Source organism: Spermophilus citellus, assembly GCF_964194105.1.
Source record: "Spermophilus citellus genome assembly, chromosome: 2".
NCBI classification, from domain to species: domain Eukaryota; kingdom Metazoa; phylum Chordata; class Mammalia; order Rodentia; family Sciuridae; genus Spermophilus; species Spermophilus citellus.
Genome location: NC_138183.1, coordinates 6,818,898 through 6,843,292, shown reverse-complemented (window position 1 = coordinate 6,843,292; position 24,395 = coordinate 6,818,898). Strand labels below are relative to the sequence as shown.

General features: G+C 52.9%; 1 protein-coding gene across 3 annotated transcripts in view; it reads left to right on the top strand.

The window, feature by feature from the left end:
• The window catches only part of PTPA (protein phosphatase 2 phosphatase activator), a 27,586-nt gene extending 3,191 nt beyond the window's left edge, over positions 1–24,395 (top strand). For 2 of the 3 annotated variants that reach the window (XM_081279182.1, XM_081279180.1), the window contains 9 exons: positions 3,401–3,498; positions 5,725–5,811; positions 10,164–10,289; positions 11,606–11,723; positions 12,884–12,983; positions 13,785–13,909; positions 15,925–16,025; positions 19,957–20,064; positions 21,759–21,989. In XM_081279182.1, coding sequence (XP_081135308.1) covers positions 3,475–3,498; positions 5,725–5,811; positions 10,164–10,289; positions 11,606–11,723; positions 12,884–12,983; positions 13,785–13,909; positions 15,925–16,025; positions 19,957–20,064; positions 21,759–21,974 — 1,005 coding nt within the window. In that variant the 5' untranslated portion in view covers positions 3,401–3,474 and the 3' untranslated portion in view covers positions 21,975–21,989. Of the gene's footprint in view, positions 1–3,400; positions 3,499–5,724; positions 5,812–10,163; positions 10,290–11,605; positions 11,724–12,883; positions 12,984–13,784; positions 13,910–15,924; positions 16,026–19,956; positions 20,065–21,758; positions 21,990–22,882 lie in introns of those variants that run through there. The other variant, XM_081279181.1, reaches the window with a different exon arrangement.

Sequence of the window (24,395 nt, the reverse complement as noted above, 5' to 3'; positions counted from 1 at the left end):
TTGAAGCTTGAAACAGGAGTTTCTGGATCAAGTGGAAAGAATTTCTGCTTAGTGCAGGGGTGAATACTTGGGAGTTTGGAATCACATAGTCCTGGCTCTGGCCTGGCAAGCCACAGTCTTCGTAAGCCTCAGTTGTCTGTTAAAATGAGGATACTGCGCTTTCTTCAAGGAGTTATGTGTGTTCAGTCAAAAGACTGAGCAAAAGACTCACTACGGTGGGTAGTCAGTGAACGCTGATGCTGATAAGCTTCTCAGACTTGGACAGGTTGAACATGTAGACCTGTTCCCAAATGCTGGATGATAATCCACTATGCTCCTGGGGGCTTTTTAGGAATATCTCTAAAAACCCTAGATGTTGCTTGCCATCTTGTACTCTTGAGGTCATTGGGGATTCACCGTCCCCTTTGTCCTCTTTCATTCAGGGCCTGGAGAGAGATCCCTCATTCATCACACTTCTTTAAGTCTTTCATTTTTTGGTACTGGGGACTGAACCCAGGGGCACTTAACCACTGATCCACATCCCCACCCTTTTCTAATATTTTATTTAGAGACAGGTTCTCGCTGAGTTGCTTAGAGACTTGTTAAAGTGCTGAGGCTGGCTTTGAACTCTCAATCTTCCTGCCTCAGTCTCCCGAGCTGCTGGATTACAGGTGTGTGCCACTGTGCCCACAGAAAGCTTGTGTTTTAAATTTAGGGTCCGGGCGTTGCACCAGTGGTGCCTTTCATTGCTTCTGCTAAAGGTAGCCTTTGCCGGTGGAGATGGGGCCAGGCTCCTTCCTCCCTGTGAAACAGCCAGGAGGGCTATTTCTTGCCGAGAAAGTCTACAAAGGCTCAATTCCCAAAGATGGCTTGCAAGTTGGTTGGTTGAAGGTGGAACACATTTCCCATAGAAACCTGGGTTACCAGCCTAGCCTACAAAACTTTTTATTTGGCATCATACTTAAAGTAGCAATTTGCTATTTGTGGGGGCTTCAGTTTGGGGCTCTGGGAAACAAGCTTACAGGACAGGTGGGAGGAGGAAGAGCTGGTCTTTTCCTGGGGCCCTGGTTTGACTTGAGTTAGGCAGAGGCTGCAAGGCTTGTCTTCTTGTTCTTGGGTTCTCTGTCCTTCCCCCTCAGGTCTCCAAATCTCCTGGCACTTTTCCTTTCCTCAGGGCCTCTCCAGGCAGGGTCTATTCTCCCAAATGTCACATGTTCCAGAACCTTCCTAGTTCCCCATCCCTTCATGCAGGTACTTGCAGCTGGATCTTAGAAGGGGGATTCATGCTGTGTTGAGTGGTAGCCCTCTTCTCAAGGGCCGTGTCTCTGAAGGAAGCGCCAGCAGCTCACTGCCCTCTCCAGTCGTGGGTCTGGGCCTGCATCCCCTCACCAATCCTGATGCAAGCTGTGCTTTGGCATTCAGTTTCTCATGTTTAAGAAAGCTGCACCCCAAACCAAATGGTTATTTCCACAAAATGTATGAATCCCCTCACCAAGTGGGCCACACAAAGCCTGAAGTGTCCTCATATCTCCTTAAGTTTTGTTCCAACTGAGCTTGTGGTAAACTCATTTAAAAAAACAAAAAACCTTTGGGTTTCCAGACATCTTTGGATTTTGAAATTCTGAATGAGGATTTGCAGTTCATGTTTCTCAACGTCCCAAAGCGGAGGGTGTTCTGTGGCTTAGTGTGAGGTGTGCCTCTGGTTTGGCACATTGTGCTCCCCTGTTTTCCTTCCCCCAACCTCTGAAAATACAAATTTCTATTTAAAATTGTGGCTTTTTTTCGGATTACAAAAGTGCTGTATGCTTGTTTTTAAAAGTAATATGTAGGCCAGGCACAGTGGTGCATGCTTGTAATCCCAGTGGCTCAGGAGGCTGAAGCAGGAGGATTGTGAGTTCAGAGCCAGCCTCAGCAACTTAGCAAGGCTCTAAGCAATTCAATAAGACCCAGTCTCTAAGTAAAATGCAAAAAAGGGCTGGGATTTTCCCTGGGGGGGGGAATGCCCCCCAAAATAAAAAAACCCATAATATGTAACTTAGAAAATGGAAATCCTTTATATCGCATCTCCTAGATGCGACCATTGGTAACTTTGGTGTTTAACCCTTTAGGTTTTTTTTTATTCATATACTAATATGTGTATGTGTTATTTATGTTAAGATGTGTAAATGTTTTTACGAAAATGAGATTATGCTAAATATAACATGCTGCAAATTTTCTTTTTTTAAAAATATTTTTAGCTGTAGATGGATACAATATCTATCTATCTATCTATCTATTTATTTATATGTGGTGCTGAGGATCAAACCTAGTGCCTCCTCACCTGTGCTGCGAGGCAAGCACTCTACCACTGAGCCATAGCCCCAGCCCACATATTGCAATTTTCTCTTTACTTTTTAATATCTAGGCTGCCTTTCCTAGGCCCATAATATAGATTTTCTTCCTTTTAAAAGCTTTGAATATTTCCATTATGTGGTCATATCCTTGTTTACCCATCACCTTATTGATTGATATTTGGGTTGTTTCCAAGTTTTTTTTCAGTGCAGTAATTGCCTTTGTGTGTTCCTCAGTCTCTTTTGACAAGTGCATCTGAAGGGAAGGTTGCTGTAAGGAGCTGTTGGCCCCATGGGTACTGCTTGAGTTGGCTCTTGAGGAGACAGCAGAGTGCCACTGAGCGGGTCCTACTGACTGCCTCTCCTGCTGATACAATGCAGGAAAGTTCCTATCTTTCCCCTTCCCCAGTCCAGGGCCAGTTGTTTTAATCCACCAGCCCTATTTGGGAAAAGGGCTCACTGGTAATTTACTGGTCTCTGCTTATTTGGGAGTTGGTGGGTTTTTTCCTAATGTTGTTTGCAATTTGTGTTTCTCTTTTCCATCATTAAATTGCCTGTGTATCAACTTGGTTTTATTTTTCTAACTCTCTTGCCCAGTTAGGCAGTGGGAGGCCAGGCCATGGCTACTAAAGCCTCAACCCCAGCCCTATTTTGTATTTTATTTAGAGAGAGAGTCTTACTGAGTTGCCTCACTTTTGCTGAGCTGGCTTTGAACCTGTGATCCTCCTGCCTCAACCTCCTGAGCCGCTGGGATTATAAGCGTGCCCAGCTAGTCTCTATTTTTTTTTTTTAAAGACAGGGCCTTGCTGAGTTGTCTAGGCTGGTCTCAAACTAATTATTCTCCTACCTCAACCTCCCAGGTTGCTAGGATCACCTTGCCTTTTATCTTTGCAGAGTGAGGAAGGCAGGAGGCTTGTGGGTTTGGCTTAATAAGGTATTCCTTTGTCCTGGAAGTGCATGTCTGGCTCTGCTAGGGTCAGGTGTTAGAGTCTTGGTTTAGAAAAGAGAAATAACAGTGAGCACGCATGTGTATGAATGTAGTGGGGGAGGGATTCTAATTACCTATTTGCCATTTCATTATCTTTATAAAGATTCTTCAGAGGAGACCCCTTCAGGCGCTCAGAACTTCATCATTCCGAAAAAGGAGATCCACACAGTTCCAGACATGGGCAAATGGAAGCGTTCTCAGGTACCCATGGTGTCTGTACTGTAGAGTTAGAACTGGGAGAGAGGTTGGGCCTCTTCATAGACAGGGTTTTCTAGGCATGACTGAGGCCATGAATATCTTGGCCTTTCTTATTCTTGGAGCCTGAGTTGTCAGAAGTGAGGGAGAGGAATGGCAAGGTTGCTGACTGTCCCTTGCCCTCAGGGGCAGCCTTCAGAGATGCTGGATCAGGAAGTCTCAGGGCTAGGTCCCTGGTAGCCCTAGAGAGTTCTACTCTGGTTGTCATAGACCATGGCCCTGAATATTGTTGTACTGGCTGAACGTGAGTATTCTGAATAATATCTGTCACTGGGATCCAGTGCGTCAGAGATAGAAAAGGCTGTTTCATGTTCACTTTGGCCAGGGACATGGCTGAGCCTAAAAATAGCTAGGGACTGTGGGCAGACAGGGCTCAGGGTTTCTCTGCTGCTCAGCTCAAATAGTGGCAAAAAGAAAACAGCTTGTACATGCCAGGCTTCTGGTCCAGCTGTGGAAAGATGGGGACTGAGAAAAACGAAGCCCATTTTGAATTCTTAGGGAAGGCCTTGGGCCCAGCTTCTATCAAGCTCCTACACCTGATCTGGTCAGCTGGGATAGAGTGTGTCTGTCATTCATGCAGGCAAGCAGGCCAGGGGCCCTTGTGTGCCTGGCAGATTCTCTGAGGAGTGGGATCTGCTCTGCTGTGTTGAGTCCAGACCCTGCAGCTCCTGTGCCTTGTCTTGGTGGGGTCAGGGGTCACCAGCCTGTGGCTCTTCCTTTACATGTCTGCCTCTCAGTGTTCTGAGTCTTCCCTGGATAAACACCTTGGCCTCTCCAGCTGCCCAGAAAACTGAGTTTGAGTCCTTTTATCTCCAGCTTCCCTGCCTCAGAGTTTCTCAATCTCCACCGTGGACATTTTGGGGCAGAGAATTATTGCAGGTGGCTGTCCCAGGCGTGGTCAGCTCTACCCATTGAATGCTAGCAGCACCTTTTTACCCAATTGTTAGCACCAAAAATGTCTCCAGGCATTGTCAGCTGTCCTCTGGGAGCCATTGAAACCTGCTCTCTACTTTCACCTGCTAGTGTATTGAGATCCCCAGGATCCCTGTGAGGCAGTGAGTGAACACATTGTTGTGAGCCATTCATGGGCTGTGTGTGAGCTCTGCGCATTTGAGTGATATGAGGGGACTGGTCTGACGTTGCTGCCTGATTGGGCTCTGCAATGTATGTGTGCCTTTCCTTTTGCTCTGCCTGTGATCCCACACAGCACCTGAGATGGGCATGACTTGCCAAGATGTCAGTCAATCTGCTGACCACAAGACATCACCGAGCAAGACTCCACCCTTTGAAACCCAATCTCTTGCCTTATTTGGGTAGAACTTTCTATCCAATGTCCTTTCCCCAATAAATAGAGGGGTTCAGGGTGTGCCTGCTCTCTTGCCTCTTACCTCCCTTGCTCCCCTTGCCTTCTAGCATGGGAGCTGATACCTGAGGTCTCAGAGCCATCCCTAACCTCAGCAGTTGAGAAAAAGTTATTTTCGTGTTTGAGAGGCTTCTTCGCCGTTTTCATAGTTATAGATACAGCCAACTCTTTTGCACCCAGCTCATCTCATCAGCTGGTATGGGCTGACAGGAGTGTCTGGTGTAGGAATGCCTGGTTCCCATGTGCATTCCAGCCTGGCTCTGAGGAGGGGTCCAGCAGGAAGCTGGGGTTGCATGTACCAGGGACCTGGCTGTAGGCAGAACACAGCTCCTGGAGGCAGAGCCTCTGCACTGCAGCCAGACACCCTGGCTTGTGTGCAGCAGGAGGACATCTGGAAGATGATGGGGAAGGACCCTTGGAGGTCTTCCCTGGAGTCCTAGAGTGTAGCACAGTGGTCAGGCCCAGGTACTCTGCTATGGAGTTGGGCTGGCTGGCTCCCAGCTCCGTGTCTGGTGAGGTCTTGGTCCTGGAACATCTTGGGCAAAGCACTCCTCCACTGGAAGTCTTGGTTTCCTCATCTGTGAAGTGGGGACAGCATTAGTGTCCCCCTCATGGGGGTGTTGTGCAGGAAAGCCACTGGCATCGACAGCAAGCATTCAGTGAGCATAACTAGAACCAGGTGTCATTGTACTTGGGAACTGCCAGCTTTACTGAGTATGTGACATTATGTGTTGAGCCCTCCCATGGGTTTGGGAGCCAGAGCAGTGTGGGTGGAGGTGGGGTCTGACGCCCTCTCCTCTGTTTGCTAGGCCTACGCTGACTACATTGGATTCATCCTCACCCTCAACGAAGGCGTGAAGGGGAAGAAGCTGACCTTTGAGTACAGAGTCTCTGAGGTAGGCGGAGCCTGCTGCTGTGCCACCCTGGCTGCTCGCCAGATACGTGGTTTGTTCTGCTGTCCATAGCTCTAACATTTTATGTCTGAGGAGATGAAAATTTATAACTGGAATCAAGGCCAATACACAGATTTGTTTTGTTTTGTTTTGGTAGCAGGGATTGAACCAGGGGCACTTTACCACTGAGTCATATCCCAACCCTTTTTATTTTTTATTTTGAGACAAGGCCTTGCTAAGTTGCTTAGGACCCTGCTAAGGTGCTGAGGTTTTGGCTTTGAACTCACAGGTGTGACCGCCTCACCTGTAACTCTTCATCCAGTTTATACCTGCATTTTTGCTGGTTTTGGTCCTGGAAATTGAACCCCAGGGATTACCTGGCATTTTAATATAACTTTTGAAACTAAAATAAAGGACAAAAGAAGTAAATGTGCTCCCTGGAGAGATCACTTATTGAAATGTGTGTAACCGTATCAAAAAAGCTGACCTTTCCCTCAGTGCCTCTTGGCACGCCTCTTGGCACTGCCACTGAGTGACTGCCTCGTCTGCCCAGCCCTTGTTTATTTAAACAGCCCTGACTTGAGGGTTAAGGTTGTGTCTCTGGACACTGCTGCTCTGATCACAGCTGACACACAGACCTGTGGGCCTGTTTCCTGAGGTTTCCTTCTCAGAAGGGGAAATGTGAAGCAGAGGTCACTTGCAGTTGTTTGGTTGGTGTTTGGTTTGCACTGCTCAGTTTGGTTTGTTTGGTTTGCACTGCTTTCTGGTGGTTCCACAGGCAGATTTGTTTGTTCGGGGTGGTCAGGAACTGTGGGCAGGCAGAACCTGTGGGAGAGCGTATTTTGCAGACTGTTCACTGTGGCAGTGCCATCTACCAGGGCTAGGTCCTAGGCCTTCAGTGGCCTCTTGGGTTCATGTTCTAGTTGGCCCAGAGCCACTGTGAATCTCTTATCTCTGCCACCAGAGCCTGATGTCCTCTCTCAATGCTTCGGCCTATCCAACCGCAGCCTGGGGCCTGTTGGGTAAGGGCTGGCTTGCCCTGGCCCAGTTTCTTCACCTTCCAAGGCTGACATTGCCCACTTGGCCCTCACACCGTGTCCCTGGTGGAGTACCTCTTCTTGGGCCCTCTCTAGCTACTCAGTGGCCCAGGACTTGTTCCCATCCTCTTGGGGGAGCTAGGCCTGTGCTGGGTGCAGATAGGTAGCCTTCCCTTGGGAGCCAGCCCACCAGTGGCTTTTAGGTTGGTTCTTCCTGGGGTGTGGCTCAGGGCACAGGTGACTGGCAGGAGAAAAGGTTCCTCCTTGAGCCTGTGGGGAGGTTGCTCATCTTGTTCAGTGGGCCAGGAATATGGAGGGGCTAATTAAAGGGGAATGTCATAATTACCCCTGCAGATACTTAGCTGCCAATCCCTTTCTGGTTCCTCAGCTGCTCCTGAGGGTATATGGGAAACGGCCACCACGCCAGGCATTGTCTTAATGTAAGAGCTGTTCTTTTGGCAGGATGTGGCATTGTTTATGTGCTGGGGTTCTGGAGTCAGGCTAACTGGGATTGCTATTGCACCACTTCCAAACCTAGTGACCTTGCCCTTTTTGATTCTTGGTGTCCTCATCTATATGGTGAGAAGAGACAACAGATGTATGTATGTATGGCCCCAGGGAGGGGCCCCTGAAATCTCGTGCAGGGTTTTTCCCCACCTACCGTGCCTGACACGGACTACAGGCCCTTGCTGCTCTCTTGCTAGTGTTCTCGATAGGTTTTACTGGGTACTAATGTTTATGCTTTTGCTTCATCTGGGGTCTTTCTGACCTGGGTTCATCCCAGTGCTGGCCTGACTCTGAGCAGAGATGACTAATTTGGTCTCCAGCGGTCTCTCGGCTTCTGCCCACAGCCTGCAGGGTAGCAGAGGAACTGTGCATGGCTTGTGGCCTGTCCTCCTTCCGCCTGCCCTGCGCAACTGCTGAGCTGCCTTGTCCTCTCAGCTCTGGCTCCTTCCTCACAGATGGTGGCTGCTGCTCCAGCACAGGCAGAATGACCTGGCTACAGCTTCCACACACTGGAGCCAAGAACAGCCTGGGGCAGGGAGCGGGTCTCAGCCTGTGATTAGAAGCTTTTATATTAGATTTAGATTGTACTTTAGATTTAAAAGAGAGATTTTATTTTAGATGCCTGTCCTACTCTTTGGGAGTTATTATTTTTTTGTTTTTGTAAAATAAAGGTGATAGTGGATAGGAGGTTTATTTTTGTTGTTTGTTTTTCTAACATGCTAAGGGGGCACGATGAGATGATGGCTGATAAGAGTTTTAGGGGAGGTTTTCCTGGTCCATGAAATCCATAAAGGAAGCCCTGCTCCAGGCAGAAGGAGGGCCCTCAGGTTATTCTTGGTGCTTCAAAGGGAATCCAGCTCATAGTCCCCCACCTCCTTCACTCTTCCCTCTACAGACTCCGCTGTGGAGGCAGCCTCTGCATTTAAAAAGCCCTCTCCAGAAGGAGGAGCTGGGAACCTTTTAATCATTCATTGACCCAGCTGAACTGGCAGCTGGGGCCTGGCTCTTGCCTCCTGGAGCCACGCCTTGGTCTCCTTCAGTGCCCAGGGAAGCCGGGGCCTGGAGGGACCTCCAGGGAGGCTGTGCTTCCTGGAGCCAGGCTTCCCTTATCACCCTTCTTGAGCCCTGGTTGCCGCATGGGGTCTGGTTTGGGCTGTGCTCATGAGCAGTTCCTGGTGACCTGGTTCTTCACAAAGCCAGGCTGTGGCAGCATTTGCTGTCACGGTTCAGCAAGGCAGCTTTATGCCACCCTAGCAATCTGCCTCAGCCAGGTATTAAAGGGAGAGTTCTCTTCCTTTCCCCCATGTGCCGAGCACAGGTACAAGGGAGCTGAGGGGAACGGGCTGCACAGCCCGGCACATTGCCTGTGACGTGGTTGGTGCTTCCTGACTGGACACAGCTGGGGCTGCAGACTAGCCCGTATTTCATTGGCCAAAGTCCCCCCACTACAGGGAGACAATAGCCGTTGGCATCTCCACTCACAATAGCAGCCCTGCACACAGCTGCAACCTGATTCTGCCTTTAAGACACTGCTTTTTCTGTGGGCATTGCCCTGCTGGTTCCTAGCTATTGCCAGGGTTTCCTTGAGGTTTCTCCTGATGCCATTCGTTCCTGTAGACACAGGTAGGATCTGCCTGGCTTGGGGTTGCCTTTGCGTGCTCTCTCCCTCCTGCCTTCAGTTCTGGCCAGCTCCTCCAAGCCACAGTCTCTAGCTGCCCAGATCTCTTTTCTGAGTGATGTTTGTGCGCTCATTCCTCCCGTCTCCGTGGCACCGTTTCCACTCCCTGGTCCCTGTCTTTTGAGGGAAAGGTGTTGAGGTGGGCGTTGCATGTGATGGTCCAGCATTTCCATGGAGGTTGAGTCGAAGATCGTTCACCATAATGTGGTCTGTGGTGTGAAACAATTGGAAACGGCCCAGACATTTAGTAGCAAGGAATTGCCAGATCAATTGCCATGCACTGTGCAGTGGGATGTGCCCACTCAGTAGGGGCATCATAGCATTCAATTTGTGCTGATGTGGGAAGAGGTTCCTCTGGGTCTCAAGTCCACATGTGCATCAGTCACCCCGCCACCCTGTGTGGGCACTGTGTACCGTAGGAACCCTTGTTCCTGGACTTGAGATGAAGAAATGGAGGCTCACAACTATAGTTGCAGCAGCTCAGTAGTGTTTTGGCTAAGATTTGAATACAGGCCCATCTGCCATCAGAGTTCGTGCTACACATGGGAAAAGACAAAGTATAAAAAGAGCAGAGGGGGCTAGGCTGGGGCTCAGGGGTAGAGCACTTGCTTAGCATGTGTGAGGCACTGGGTTTCGATTCTCAGCACCACATATAAATAAAATAAAGGCACATTGACAACTAAAAAATACATTTGAAAAAAAAAGAGCAGAGGGCATGTTGAGATGTGGATCATTTGTGAATGGCAGGCCACTCCCCACTTTCATTTCCTTCCTTTTACACTTCTGTATTCTGGGAGGGAAGGTGTCCCTATGGAAGGCCACAATAAACTCTATTTTAGCAAAGCTCAGGGCCAGACTTGTTACTTGTCCAGCAGCCCTCCATAGAAAGAGTGCTGAACCATCCATTCCTTCCCATTGGCCTAGTGCTGGTCCCTCTCTAAAGCTCCACTGCCCCTTGAACCCATGACCCTCCTTCATCTTCAGGATAGTTGGGAAGAAAGGGGGTCAGCAAGGAGGATGATCAGAAGGTGCTATGGTGAGGCGTCACCATCTAGCAGCAGTTGGGACTTCCCTCAGTTGCTCTGGCCTAGGGCCACAGGTCACTGACTTGGTACCTCTCTTTCACTGTGCAGGCCATTGAGAAGCTGGTGGCCCTTCTCAACACACTCGACAGGTGGATTGATGAGACCCCTCCGGTGGACCAGCCCTCTCGATTTGGGAACAAGGCCTACAGGACCTGGTATGCCAAGCTCGATGAGGTAAGGCTGCCACAGCACAGATGTGGGGTGGGCCGGTGGGAGGCTGGTTCTGGCACTGGAGGGAGAAGGGCCTACGTGTGTGGAGCAGGCATTTCAAGTTTTCGGGCACATAAAAGTCACAGGGAATTTGTTAAAATGGCAATTCCATTTTCTCAAATTGCAAATGTGTTTACCGTATGTCCCAGATATCTTCTGGGAACTGCTACTGTGGTTACATGATCTCATGAACAAGCTTACTTTTTTACTTAATTTTTTGTTTTTTTGTGGTGCTAGGGATGGAACCCAGGGTCTCTCAATTGCTGAGTTAGTGCTCTACCACTGAGCTAAATACCCAGCCAGGAGGCTGCTTGTTAAGTTACTGTTGGTATTGGCAGCAGATAGGAAATATCCCAAGTACCCATCGAGAGGTATCCAATACTGGGCCACCCACACCATGGAGTACCATGCAGCTATAAAGAAGAATAAGGACACTGTGCAGGGAGCTCATTGGAAGGGAATCTGTGACTTAATGTCAAGTGAAGGAAGAGCCCGTGTAGTGATGCAGGTGGTGAGAAAGAGGAAATAAAGTACATGTCTGTGTTGCTTGCATTTGCATGAGGAGCACCCTGGACAGTGCACAGGAGGCTCTTCGAGCAAGGCTTCTTCTGAGGGTGGGGAGGGGTGGAGAGAGACCTGAGCAGCCCATCTAAAGTGTTTGCTTGGTATTGGGGATTGCACCTGTGGCGCTTTGTCCCTGAGCCCTTTCCCCAGCCCTTTTTTAATTTTTTGAGAAATGGCCTTGCTAAGTTGCAGTTCTCCTTCCTCAGCCTCCCCAGCCGCTGGGATTACAGATGTGCGCCACTGCACCTGGCCAGCCAGATGGATCATGACCTATGTTCTTACCATTACACTCATCACCATGTCAAACTGCAGAGTATTTGGGCTCTCCATCAGAGAGAATAATGCTGCTTGGGACATTCTTTTGTGTTTCTTTGGCATATTTATGGCACAGGCTCTTGCTGCCTTGGAGTGAGAAGGATGTTGACTATGGGGACAGTAGCCCTGGCCTCCCAGAGTCCTTCTGGGCTCCCAGTGAGTTACCAGAAGGAGAGTAGATTCTCCGTCCTGGCCTCAGACCCCTGTGCCCTGGGGGAAGGTCAGCAGGTGATAGGTCACCTCAGGGTATTCTTTCTGCTGTGAAAAGTAAGTGTCCCTCCTTCTGAGGCACTCGGATCAGGGCATAGGGCCAGCCTACATGGCAGCCTGGGCCCCAGCCAGGTGCTGCCCCACATACTACCTGACCTGTTGCCCTCTCTTTGTGTCTCTTGTGCTATCAGGAAGCAGAAAACTTGGTATCCACAGTCGTGCCCCCTCAGCTGGCCGCAGCCGTGCCTGAAGTGGCTGTCTACCTGAAGGAGTCTGTGGGGAACTCCACGCGCATCGACTATGGCACAGGTATCTGCTGCTTGTGGGGTCTGTGCGGGTTTGGCCTCGCAGCTTTCTTCTTGCTGGGGATTGTTTCATGGCCCTCCAAGCTGGCAGCAGTTCCCCCAGCCCTCACAGCCTACTGGGGCCTGCTTGGGTGCCCTTGTTTTGGGGAGGTGTGTGTGGGCAGCCTAATGCTGCAGCTCTGGATTGGGCCACCAGGGGGAGCCAATGCCGCATGCATGGTGGCTACTCAGAGCTGATTTCTGGTTTTGTAAAGATAGTCTCTGTGAGCACCGTATCATCACTCAAATAATAATTGATTGAGCACTTTCTATACCTCAAGGCAACTGCTTACAGAAGCTTTGTCAGATGAAAGAGCCTCTGTGCCCCTAGCAGCATCTGGCCCCACTCCCTGGTGCCTCTTGCCTCCTACCCGTGTTCTCATTTGTTACTGTCTCCCCAGTACCTGACGTGGACAATGACTACAAAAATAGTAGGTGCTCAGTAAATTGGGTAGGCTTGCTGAATGAGTAAAATCATAAAATAAAATGTGCATTCCCCCCCCCTTTTTTTTTTTTTTGGTACTGGAGATTGAACTCAGGGGCACTTGACCACTGAGCCTCATCCTCAGCCCTATTTTGTATTTTATTTAGAGACAGGGTCTCACTGAGTTGCTTAGTGCCTTGCCATTGCTGAGGCTTGCTTTGAATTTGCAATCCTCCTGTTTCAGCCTCCCCAGTGGCTGGGATGACAGGCATGAGCCACCGTGCCCAGCAGGTACGTGTCTTTTTAAGAAGCTAATAGCCTGGCTAGGTATAGTGACTCACGCCTGTCATCCCAGCCACTTGGGAGGCTGAGGCAGGAGGTTTGCAAGTTTGAGGCCAGCCTCAGCAATTTAGCAAGGCTGTAAGCAACTTAGCAAAACACTTTTTCAAAGTAGAAAACAAAAAGGGCTGGGGTTATGGCTCACTGGTGAGGTTTCCCTTAGTTCAATCCTTGTATCAAAAAAGACAAAAAACAAAAACTAGCCTGGGCCTTTGGGGAACTCTTATGGATGTTTTGGAAAGGCCCAGGTCCTCCTGGGTAGGAGAGTGGGCTTGTTACCTCCTCGCTGGCCTCTAGCAGGTCAGGAGCAGCCCGGACTTTCTCCTGGAAGACTGTCCACTTGGCTGTTTCTTCTCCCCTAGGGCATGAGGCGGCCTTTGCTGCCTTCCTCTGCTGTCTCTGCAAGATCGGGGTGCTCCGGGTGGACGACCAGATAGCTATTGTCTTCAAGGTGTTCAATCGGTAAGGGGGAAGACGGGCAGGAGAGGCGCTGCTGGGGTTGGGAGCCAAGGGGGTCTCTTGTCCTGGGGTGGGGTGCCGGAGGGTCTTTAGTGCCTACAACCCTCGTCCTGTCCTAACTGAGCCCTGGCTGTGGGCGTCCACAACTCCTTGTTCACCCGGTTGTGGCCTCAAATGAAGGCCAGGGAAGGAAGTGTCGTGAGCTATGCTCCTGGTGCTGGGCCTGTAAGGCACCGTCCTGAGTCCTGCTCAGCTCACAGAGTCCCGTGACAGCCCTTTGAAGTGCAGGCGTCCCCCTCCTTTCACAGAGAAGGAGACGGTCTCCACTGAGATGCCTCAGCCCCTGAAGCCAGGCAGCCCACTGGGCAGTGCCTTGTGCACAGAGCCTCCGCTCCTGGGTGCGTTCCGCCATGCCAGTGCACAGGCCCATGGGCGGTGCGGCCTGCGGAAGCCCCATTCTGACAAAATGGGAGGTTGGAGCTGAGAGGACCAAGGAGATGATCTCTTAGACTCCTGCCAACCTCTCGACAGCACCTGGAGGTTGGAGAAGTGGAGGCTCTTGCCTGAGGTCTCACTTGCTGTAGTTAATGGCAACAAAATCCAGCTTCCTAGTCGGTGTTTTGTCCTTTTTCCTGCAGAAAGAAGACTTGAGTGGGGGGACAGAGTGACGTGGTTCGGAGGTGCTGGCTGGGCCTCCCGCCTTTGTCCAGCTACGCCCTTCCGTGGTTCTTGGCTGCCTTCTTCTGGAGGCAGGGGCTGAGGGGTGGAGATTGTACTCACTTTTCACCCCCATTTCCCATGCAGGTACCTGGAGGTTATGAGGAAGCTCCAGAAAACATACCGGATGGAACCGGCTGGCAGCCAGGGTGTGTGGGGCCTGGATGATTTCCAGTTTCTGCCCTTCATCTGGGGCAGTTCACAGCTGATAGGTAACGGAGGGGTGCCCATCCTTTTGCTCGGACCCTGGGTGCCTTCCGTGTGCCCCTCCTCCTCTCCCTCCTTCCTGCCCAGGGCAGACAGTGACAGCTTGTAAAGCCGGGCATTAGACCCGCTATTGATGAAGACTGTTTGCTGTCGACCTTCTGCTGTGAGCCCGTGTGGCTGGCCGGGGGAGGTGGAGGCCGAGTGCCACCAAGATAATGAAAAGTGACATGGGCTGGAGCAAGGATGCATAATGGACTGTGTGAAATGCACCTTGCTCCTGGCAGCAACTGCGGGATTTTATGTTGAAAACGAGGGGCTCTTTCGATTTGATGACCAACGTCATCCACTTATTATCAAGCTGTGTGCTGGGGCCCATCAGGGTACTGCTGCCATGCTGGGGTGTAGGCTGCTTCCTGTGGGGCTTGGACAGGCCTGCTCTGTGATGCCCCACTGTGAAACTGTTCTCCAGACGTGGTCAGTCGCTCAGGCTCCACCAGTGGGCTGGGGGTGTGTGTCATAGTCTCTATTATTTTTTTATTTTTTTAGTACTGGGATTGAACCCAGAGCACGTAACCACTGAGCCACACCCCCAGCCCTTTTTATATTTTATTTTGAGACAGGGCTTACTGAGTTGCTGAGGCTGACTTTGAACTTATAATCCTCCTGCCTCAGCCTCCCAAGCCACTGGGATTATAGGAGTGCACCACTGGGGTTCATCTGCACTCGGTTCATCTCTATTTTAATGTAGGCTGAACTGCCTACAAGGTGATACTTGGGTGCCTGTTCGTAGAGGACCCTCTCTGTGTGAGGTGCTGCCCTCAGTGCCTAGGTAGAGGTTGCTCCCTGACCCCACAATCTTCTCAGTGACCCAATGGAGGGTTACCCAGTGAAGGGTCTTTGCCCGCATAAGGCCAGGCGTGGTGCTGAGTGCTGTGTGGTGAATTTTGTCATGTGGTCCTCAACATCCCGAGAGGCCACTGTTCTCATCTTCACCGCCCAGGTGAGGAAACAGGACTGACCTCCTTCATCCAGGGTCACAGCTAGAGAGAGACAGCCATCTGAGTGCCTGAGAACACAGGTCACTTCATGGTGGACACAGTTTGAGAAGCGCGTTTTCAGGTGGTCTCATTGTGCCAGCATCCTGTGCTTCCTGTGCCACCTGTGACAGCTGAGCCGTACTTAGCTGTCTCCTGCAACAGGCCGGTGGCCATAAAGATGAGGCGTTCCAGGGGCTGGGGATGGGGCTCAAGTGGTAGCGCGCTCATTTGGCATGCGCGAGGCACTGGGTTCCATCCTCAGCACCACATAAAAACAGATATTGTGTCCGCCTAAAGTTTAAAATATATATATATAAATAATATATAAAGAGGTGTTCCAAAACAGTTTTATGGTACTTTTTTGTACATAAGAGTATACTCTTAAAATAATGATAAAAAGTATAGTATAGTAAAAACATAAAGCAGTAGCAGTCATTTATCATCATGATCAAGTGTTATGTATAGTACCTAAGTGTGAGTGTTGTTTTCTGTGACTGGTAAAGCAGCAGGTTTGTTGCACCAGCATCACCATGACCTTGAGAGTGACAGGTTCTGCTCCATACTGTGGCATCATGATGGCTGCATCACTAGCTGATGGGAGTGTTTGAGTTCCATTACACACACACACACACACACACACACACACATTCTCTCTCTCTCTCCCCCTCCCTCTCCCCCCCCCCCCCCCCCCGTTTCTGTCTCAGTGCTGGGGTTTGAACCCAGTACACCATGCCTGCTGCCACATGCAACACCCCAGCCCCTCCATGATCATCTTACAGGAGGATTGCTCCTGGGCATGGTCCCTCATTGACTGAGCATCACCATGTGATGCACAACTGGACACACAGAGAAGGCCATTTATTGCTCTTGCGAGGTCAAGTGTTGAGGACATTGCAGGCAAAACTGGCCCTGGAGAGTGCTGGGCTGGGGAGCCCAGGTGGCTTGAGGGCCTGTTCTGACCCCCAGGGCTCTGCTCTTCCCAGACCACCCATACCTGGAACCCAGGCACTTTGTGGACGAGAAGGCTGTGAACGAGAACCACAAGGACTATATGTTCCTGGAGTGTATCCTGTTTATCACTGAGGTGAGAGGAACGGGCAGGGGGGAAACAGCCTCCAGCTTAGGGGAACCAGGGCTGATGGCTTTGGGATGGCTCAGAGCAGCCCAGGGTGGGCTACCAAAGGTGGCAGGGGTGGCACTAAAAGTGGGCATTGAAAGAGAAAGTCCGTTCTGCCTTTCCTGAAGGGGCTAACCAGCCTTCTGGACACTGCAGGACTGTTGATGTAAGACTCAATTACTAGCTAGACTCGGCGACCTGTGCAGTGGGTCTGAAGGGGTGGTGGGCATTGTGGGGGGAGGGCCAGCATCTTCCAGGTGGGGTCCTCAAAGTCTGCAGAGCCATTGTAGGAATAGAGGACTAGAGTGACCTGGAGGGGACAGCTTTTCACCTAAAGGGACATATCTTAGTGCCTGAGGACATGCGCCTGAGTGAACTGTTAGAAGTGAAAATGAGCAGCCTGTGGTGGCAGTTGCTAGGCCCAACCCACCTGGCAAGGGCTCTGACTGCAAGCTCTTGTCTCCCTAGGTGGGAACCCCCATGGGTGGTGGGGTTCTACGGAATCCCTAGGCCTCGCCTTAGCTTTTTGAACCAGAACCTCAGGGGACAAGCACCAAGAGCTGTATTTGGACACCTGACTGCAAGGAAATCCTGGGGCCCAGGGCTCTTAGGGCCTTGCTTCCAGGAGGTGTGGAGACTCCATGTCTCCACCCTGTGCCTACAACCCCCCATCCCTGAATTTGCAAAGGGTGCCCTAACTCTGCTGTCTAGAGGTGGCTCTTATCTCTTCCCTAAAGCCACATGCTTGTCTGCCCCCTGGTGCCTGTGCACTCCCACCCCAGGGGGCTGCCTCCTTGGCAGGGAAAAACATGGTTAGCAGCCTAGAGCTCACCCCCCCTCCTGGTCAACATTCGGCTCAGGCTTCTGCCAAACTCCAGAGGCCAAAGGGGAATGACACATTTTTTCCAAGTCAGCAAATGGAGCTGGGACTGACGGCTGGATGGCTACTGCTTTGCTTTTGGAGATCTGCTGCCTTCAGCAGTGTAGTTGGCCCAAGGTCGGAAGGACTCGAGCAGCCTGGCTCTCTGCCTTGAAAGCCGATCATGCACTGCTTTCTTGGGAGTGCAGTGTGGGGGTCTGCAGAGCCCTGGGAGGCTCTGGGACGAGAAGAAGAGCAGGTGGGAAGCTGGGGGTGCAGATCCACACCCCGCTGGCCTTGAGGCCCAAAGGCTAAGCTGTCTGGTTCCCTCTGGTGGCTGTGCCATGCTCCTAGATCCCTGTCAGTAATTCTGAGAAGGAGGAATGTCGTGGGAGCTTCAGGGACTATGAGAATTGATTCCATGCTAAAACTTTGCAATTTTTGTTTGTTTAGTTGGTTATGGTGGTATAAAAACCCCAAAACCTTTCTTGAACTGTAGCCAGTAGGTGGCGCTAAAGGCACACTGAACTCTGGGTGAATTTGGTAATATTTAATTGAGGGAAATGTGGGAGCTGGGGGCAGTTTGGGGCTGTTTTGCACCTTCTCTGCAAGGGCTGGTTTTCAGGGGGTCGAGACTCACTGAAATACATGGTGTTAAGCAGTGGATTCTGGGGGACATGTGCCTCAGAACCTGCTGGGTAGCCTCACACTTGTATTTAATTCTACTTCAGAGCCGTCTTGCACTTTAGTGTGGTGGGTGGGTGAGTGGCCTGGTTTGGTGCACCCAGGCTCTGGGGTTCAGGAGCCTGGGGGTTTATGTGGAGGCCCTGTGCTCTTTGCTGAGAAAGGGGGCAATGTTGTTTTGGAGACCTGGAAATTCCTAAGGTTTGATGCAGCTAGGAGGTTAAACCAAACACCAAGAAGTTGGGAATCTTGGAATTGGGCTGCTCTTCCTGAGTCTTCTGCTGCCCTAGTAGCCCTGGAATGCGTCCCCAGTGAAGGACCCTGCACTGGAGTTTTTCTTCTGCTTTGGGAAATGAAGCTCTGGCGCCTTTAAGAGCCCAGGGCAGGCAGGAAAAGAATTTCAGTTTCAATCTGGCTTCTAAATTTGGAGTTTTGGGAAGGGAGGGATCAGATTTCAGCTGGAAGGGAAGGAGCTGACAGGAAGGCGCTGTGCAGAGCCTCCCCCACCCCCTGCCCATCCCCCTCAGTTACTGACAGAGGAACCATTTACAAAAGGCCGATTCTCTGGGGAGTGGAGAGGCAGGAACGCAGCGTCTGTGAGTAATTTCCTGCTCAATATGGCTGCTCTGACTCACACGATTCCCCTGGGGTCACTGCGGGACTGCAGCCTGCTTGCACGTTCTCGCGCGCTCTTCTCCCTTTGTGGCTAGAATGAGCTAATTTTTTTCGTCGCCTTGCCCCCAATTTCTTTTTTCTTCCTCATCTGTTTTCCTTTCCCAGAGTTGCAGTCTCCTTCTGAAGGACTTAGGCAGACCTGGGGGCTCTGGAGGCCTGGGGACGTCTGCCTTTCCATACAGCCCAGCCTCACTCTGGCTCTACCACAAGGCCACAGAGGCCTTTGGGGGATGCAGCCCATGCCCCTGCTGGGCAAGGCCCGTCCATCTGCATGCCTTTGCCTTGCAGAGACCAGGGTGCCTCCCAGGCAGTTTGCTCACAGGGTCTGGGAGTAGGCAGGCTGGGCCAGCGCCTGCAGAGAACCCGGAGAAGGGGCATCTGGGAAAGGCTTAGGTGGCATCTTGGCAAGTGGGACAGTTGGAATAAAGCTGTGCAAAGGGGCCCTGTCAGCTGGGGTGCACTGATGCTATGAGGTGCAGGGAAGGGCCAGGAAGAGCCTCTGGGGACCAGGGTGGGCTAGGCTCTGGTGCCTGAGCCTGAGGCACAGATGGACTCTCTGAGTTGGCCTCCCTGGAGAAGTGAGGGGCCTGCCCAGTGGGTCCTCAGTTGGGGGTGCCACTCTGTGCTCCTGAGGGCTTTGTGCCCCACCACCCAGAGGGAACTTAGGGCTTCTCCTTTCTGCTTGGAACATGGAACAGTCCCCCACTCTCAAGCCTCCATGCACAGCTTCATCTGGAACTTTCCACCCACTCAGAGTCCAAGGCTGCTTCCTTGCCAGACTCAAGCCTCTTTGCTTTGCAGTCTGTCTCTGCAGTCTGGGGCCCCAGTGCTGAGTCCTGTTCCCCAGCATAGTACTGCCTACAGGCTGGGGAGGGAGCTGGGATGGTGTTGTAAGCCTCATGCTGTGGAGTGCAGAATAGCTCCAGACACCCCCACCACCACCACCACCACACACACACACACTTCCCTCTCCCAAGTCGTGAATGTTCTTCCTTCCTGGAGGGTCAGACTTCTGGGCTAAAGGATAGACTGTGTCCCCTGCCAGTCTTGCTGTTGTGGTTGCCATCCCTTCCTCCCTCCTGCCAGCCAGGCTGTCTTTCCTGAATCTGCTGCTGGTGCCCCTGCCTCCTGTGCACCCCGCATTCCTTCCCTCCCTTGTCTGCCGTGCAGGGGACAGTGGATGCCTATGTTTGGCCAGACCCACCACAGCCCTCCTGCAGCCCCTTTCCTCTGCCCCGCTAGCTCTGCCTGGCAGGTGGGGACCAAGTATGCTGCAGGGAATGGGGGTGTCTAAGCTGCTGCTGCTGTTATCTGAATGGGAATGAGTCCACTGCTGGAGAGGCACTCTGTGGCTTGAGGGAGCTGGTAGGAGCTGTACCAGGATCTGTGTGGCCATGACATTTTCTGTGGGTGCAGGATATGACAGGTGATAGAAACCCAGCCCTTATTTTTGCTGCAGGAAGAGTGATAACTGGGGGTACAGGCAAGTGCAGTTGTATTTTTCCAGTGGGCCTCAAAGGCCAAGGGGACCCCTGCTTCTGGCACTTGCGTGCATGTGTGCCCCTCAGAATATGCTGTGGCCTGGCCCTGGTGTGTACATGTGAAAGAAAGAGCACAGGCCGCAGGGGACAGGGCCAGCATCCGGGTGACTTTCTTTTAGCTGGTGGTCTTCTTTTCCAGATGAAGACTGGCCCGTTTGCAGAGCACTCCAACCAGCTGTGGAACATCAGCGCCGTCCCCTCCTGGTCCAAGGTGAACCAGGGCCTCATCCGCATGTATAAGGCTGAGGTGAGTGGCTGCCGCCATCCCCCTGCTGCCGTGCTATTTGTTCCTGGGGCTGGGGGCCAAGGCTGCTGCGCCCACCCCATTGTTCTGCTCCAACTCTTAGTCCAGGGCCTGTGACACCTGGAACCTCAGAGTCCCCATCAGGTGTGTGGGCAGTCAGAAAGGCACTGGGCTGAGTCCCGTCTGCCCAGTGAGCCCAGAGGACCCTCAGGCAGCCTGAATGTCTGTCCCTGTGGTAACAGGAAACAAGGCATTCTTGGGAAGGGGCTCCTCCAGAGGCCCTTTCGGAAGCCGTGTGTGTGTGTGTGTGTGGCTGCCGAGTGGGTGGGGATCTGCAGGGAAGCTGGGAACTGGCATTTTAATGACCAATGGCAGGTACTGTCCCTACTCTCAAACCTGTGGCTGGGAGGGGCCTCGGGTGCTGGAGCTCCCCCTGCTGGGAGGTGCTGCCCCTCTCTTGGTGCCTCCTGCCCACAGCTCCTTGGCACCACCCTCCCAGCCTGGAGAGAGCCAATGTCTTTTCATCCTGCCCCTTCCACTAGCCCTCCCATGTCTTGGGCACACTAATGCAGAAGCTGCTTGACCTTGGCCAAGGAAGACCTGGACCTGTAGTCCCTCACCTGAAGCCATGGGACCCCAAAGTACCTTTGGTGGTTGTCCTGTGGCTGCCCATGTCTTGACTCCTGGTCAGTCTTCCTTCCCTCCTGTGAGGGGGTGCTCAGAGCTTTCTCCATCTATGAGTGGCGGCAGGACCAGGGAGGGGTTGAGAGGGTAGCGTGATTTAGTAGCACAGATGCTTCCAGCTGGCCTGTCTCCTTGCGCTTGGCCTGAAGGGGTTAATGGCGAGCTGCTAGAGCTGACCAGACCTCTCCTTCCGCCCCTCCCCCTGGATCCCCTTCCTCTGGGCTTCACATCCTGTGTCTGGGTTCCAGCCCACATACCTCTCTAATCTGAGAGGCAGTTGCTGGGGCTGCCCAGGCTCCTTCCGGCCTGAGTGCACCCGGGTCAGTATCCTCTGTCCCAGCTCTGTCCTTTCTGACAGCTCTGCTGGGAACTTGAGCACAGTGCTGGCCCTCTCCACCCCTGGGGACTGTCTCAGCAGTGGTGGTAGGGGTGCCTGCCCCACTCGTGTGTCAAGACAGTGCTGTAGCTGCCTTCTTTCCCTGTTTGGGACCTTGGCCCAGGGTCCCCGAGGCAGGCCAGAGACAGTGCAGGCCGTCAGCAGGACAATTGAAGGGTAAAGGTGGCCGGCATTTCTATGGTTGTTGAACACAAGGAGGACACTGCTGAAAATGGCCACCAACTCAGGACGAGTCACGGGAGCAGCAATAGGTGACAAGACACATCTACCGGGCTGCCTGCTCTGAGAGCTGCGATTGCCCCTGCCCTGGGTGCTGCCAGGTGACTCCTCTGAGGGGTAGAGCCCAGGCTTTATAGTGTCCCCCCCTCACTTCTGAGTTGGCAGCAAGCAACCCAAGGGCCCAGGGAACTTTGTCAGCCCAGTTCTCATACGGCAGTGGGGACCTTTGAGACCCACCACTTTTGAAGTCCAGAAGGAGGTTAGCAGGACCAGGGCCACGAGCCACAGTTGACTTCTTCCCAGTAGCCTCTGGCCTCTGCTCTGCCCTGGCCTCTCCTGTGGGTTCTCACATGAGAGCTGGAGGCAGGTTGACCTTTGACCTTTTCTGGCATTTCAGGGCCTGCTCTCCACATTCCCACCATTTGCAGATGATCAAAGCATAATGGTAGCTGCCTTGTCCCTGGTTTGTATCTGCTGCTCCTCCAGGAACCACACCAGGGGCCTAGCTGTGGCTTGGGACCCTGATCACCTGAGCCTTGTGTCCCTCTCCTTTCCTCTGACTTGTGGACCCCCCAACCCAACCCACCTCCCCATTTCTGCAGCTGGTTTCTGAGGTGAGGGAAGTTGGTCCAGTCCCAGCACCCATTGTTCCTCTGCATTAGCTTGAGGTCAAAACCATAGCCAGAGCGAATCTCTCACCCGCTCTGAGGCCATAAGTCTTGTTCTAGCCCAGCCATGAGGCACCTAGCATACTGGTTGTTTCCATGGCCAAAGGTGTGGGAGGAGGCCCTGACCAGCCTGGCAGACCCTGCCTGCCTGTCTGGAGTTGCTGCCCTGAGACTTGAGCTGGACTGTGGGCACAGGAGGCCAGTGCAGGGCTGTGGCCTAGGCTTGGGCTGCCTGTGCACTAAGCCAGCCTCTGGGGCAGGTCTCATTGGTCAACCTCTGTGAAGGGGCTGGGCTGGGCGGGTTCAGGGTGTCAGCGTCCAGTGTTCTTGCCCCTGTACCCACACAGGGCTGCAGGGAACTGCTTTGGGTGTCAGCTGGTTCCCATTGTCTCACTCTGAAGTGCCAAGATGCCTTTTTTCAGTCCAGAGAACCTAAAAGTGGAAAAAATGGGCCCTAGCTGCTCTGTAAGCTTATGACGTTCTCGTACCTCTACGGCCAGGACCTGTGCTGGGCTGGGAGGTCCCATGATTAGGAGGGTCCTTTTTGTCTCATATCTAGCTTTCCCTCTGGACCAAGTGACATCTCTTGGCTTCCACTCTGGGGCCAGTCTGGCTCCTCCTCTCCCTCTCCCTCCCCCCCCCCTTGCTCTCATGATAAGGAACAGGAGAGTATCTGTCACCCTTCCTTGAAGGCCCTGCTCTGACTTGGCCATTTCCTAGGTCCTGTTGGGACACCGGAAACAGCTTGTCCCAGCCTCCGTGGCTGTCCAAGCTCCCCGGGGACCTGAGTGGCTGATCTTGGCCTGCCGGGTGCTGTGTGGCCTTACCTTTCCGCTCTCTCTTTTCCTCACAGTGCCTGGAGAAGTTCCCTGTGATCCAGCACTTCAAGTTCGGAAGCCTGCTGCCCATTCATCCTGTCACATCTGGCTAGGAGGGGCCAAGCCACCAGCACCATCCAGGCTGGGGTTCCTGTGCCCTCCCTGACCCTGGCACGCCTCCTCCTGCCCCTCCCTCTGTTCTTCTGTTTGATGAGAGGCTGTTGACTGGGTGGGTGGGTAAGTGGGGGCTTGAGGAGGGCTCAGATCCCAAAGCTGAAGGACCCAAGTTGGGAGAAGTGACCAAAGTGTGGCCAGTTTCCTGACCTTCCCTGTGGTGGATGGGCAAGAAAAAGGGACAGGATCTGTTCCCCACTCCTGCTCCCCGCCCCTCTCCTGCTTTACCTGTCCAGTCCCACTCGGAGGCAGGGGCTGAGGAGGCACTGTTTCCATTGCTGTCTGGTCCAGTTCTTGGTGAGGCCTTTCTAGGGGTTGGGGTGGCTGCCCCACGCAGGGGTGGGTCACTCCTAAGCCATGTAGTGAGGGCATATGGGCTGGAGGCTGAGGCTGGCAGGCAGCCATGGGGTGGGCAGGGTGGGTGTTGGAGAGGCCTTGACTGTTCTAGCCAGTGACCTTCCAGACTCCTCAGGTGGCCCCAGGGCTAGAGTGCACCTTTACCCAGAGCTCCGTCCTGGCTTTCTGTGCTCCGGCCCCTGACTTTGCCAGATTTACTGTCCATAGCTGCATACCTCCACCCCCCACCCCCCCAACCCCGGGGCTGGCCCAGCTATGGAAGCTGCCCTTTGGGTAGGTCCTGGACACCCGGGAGAGCCGTCTCATTGGGTGGCTTGTCTTCCCAGAACTCTCCCCAGCAAGGAGCGGTGTCGAGAGACTGGTTGGCGGGGTGGGAGGCCTTGCTGTTGGGTCTGTGGAGATCCTGGATTCATTCCTCCAGCCTGTCTAGGGCCCGGCTGCCTCTGCCCCCTCCTCACTGCACAGCTTCCCCCGAGCCCTGGGCTTCTGCCCTGCTCCTCTAGCAGGTTGAGTGGCCAGTGTGGGAGGCTGGAGAGGCTGCAGCCATACACTCCTCGTCCTCCCACCCCCTCACGGGATGAGGTAAGCAACGGCCCCCAGGCCCAGGCACTGACTGGAGCATGGGAAGGGCTGCCTGGCAGGCCCCCAAGGGTGGGGGTGCTGACAGCAGCTGGCCATGTCTCTCCTGGGGCTGTTCCTGGGCTGACTCTTGCAGGCTTCCCTGCCCAGCCAGGCCTGCCCTTCTCCACAGCCCCCTCCCTGGTGTAGTCTACAGAACCTTCAGGGAGGGGGCACCGAGAAGCACAACCGAAGGCTTGAACCAGGACCAGCCAATGGTCTGGGCAGAGGCTGGGACAGGATTTTGAGAGTCACAGATGAAGTTTCCCAGGAGAGGCCCGGGGCCTGCCTCCCTCCCAGGGTTAGATCACCACCCTCCTGGTTCCCATGTGCCCCCCTGGGCCTGTAGCTCCTGCTCTTTTGTTGCTGTTTGGATTAAAGCCTCTGTTTTGCACCTGT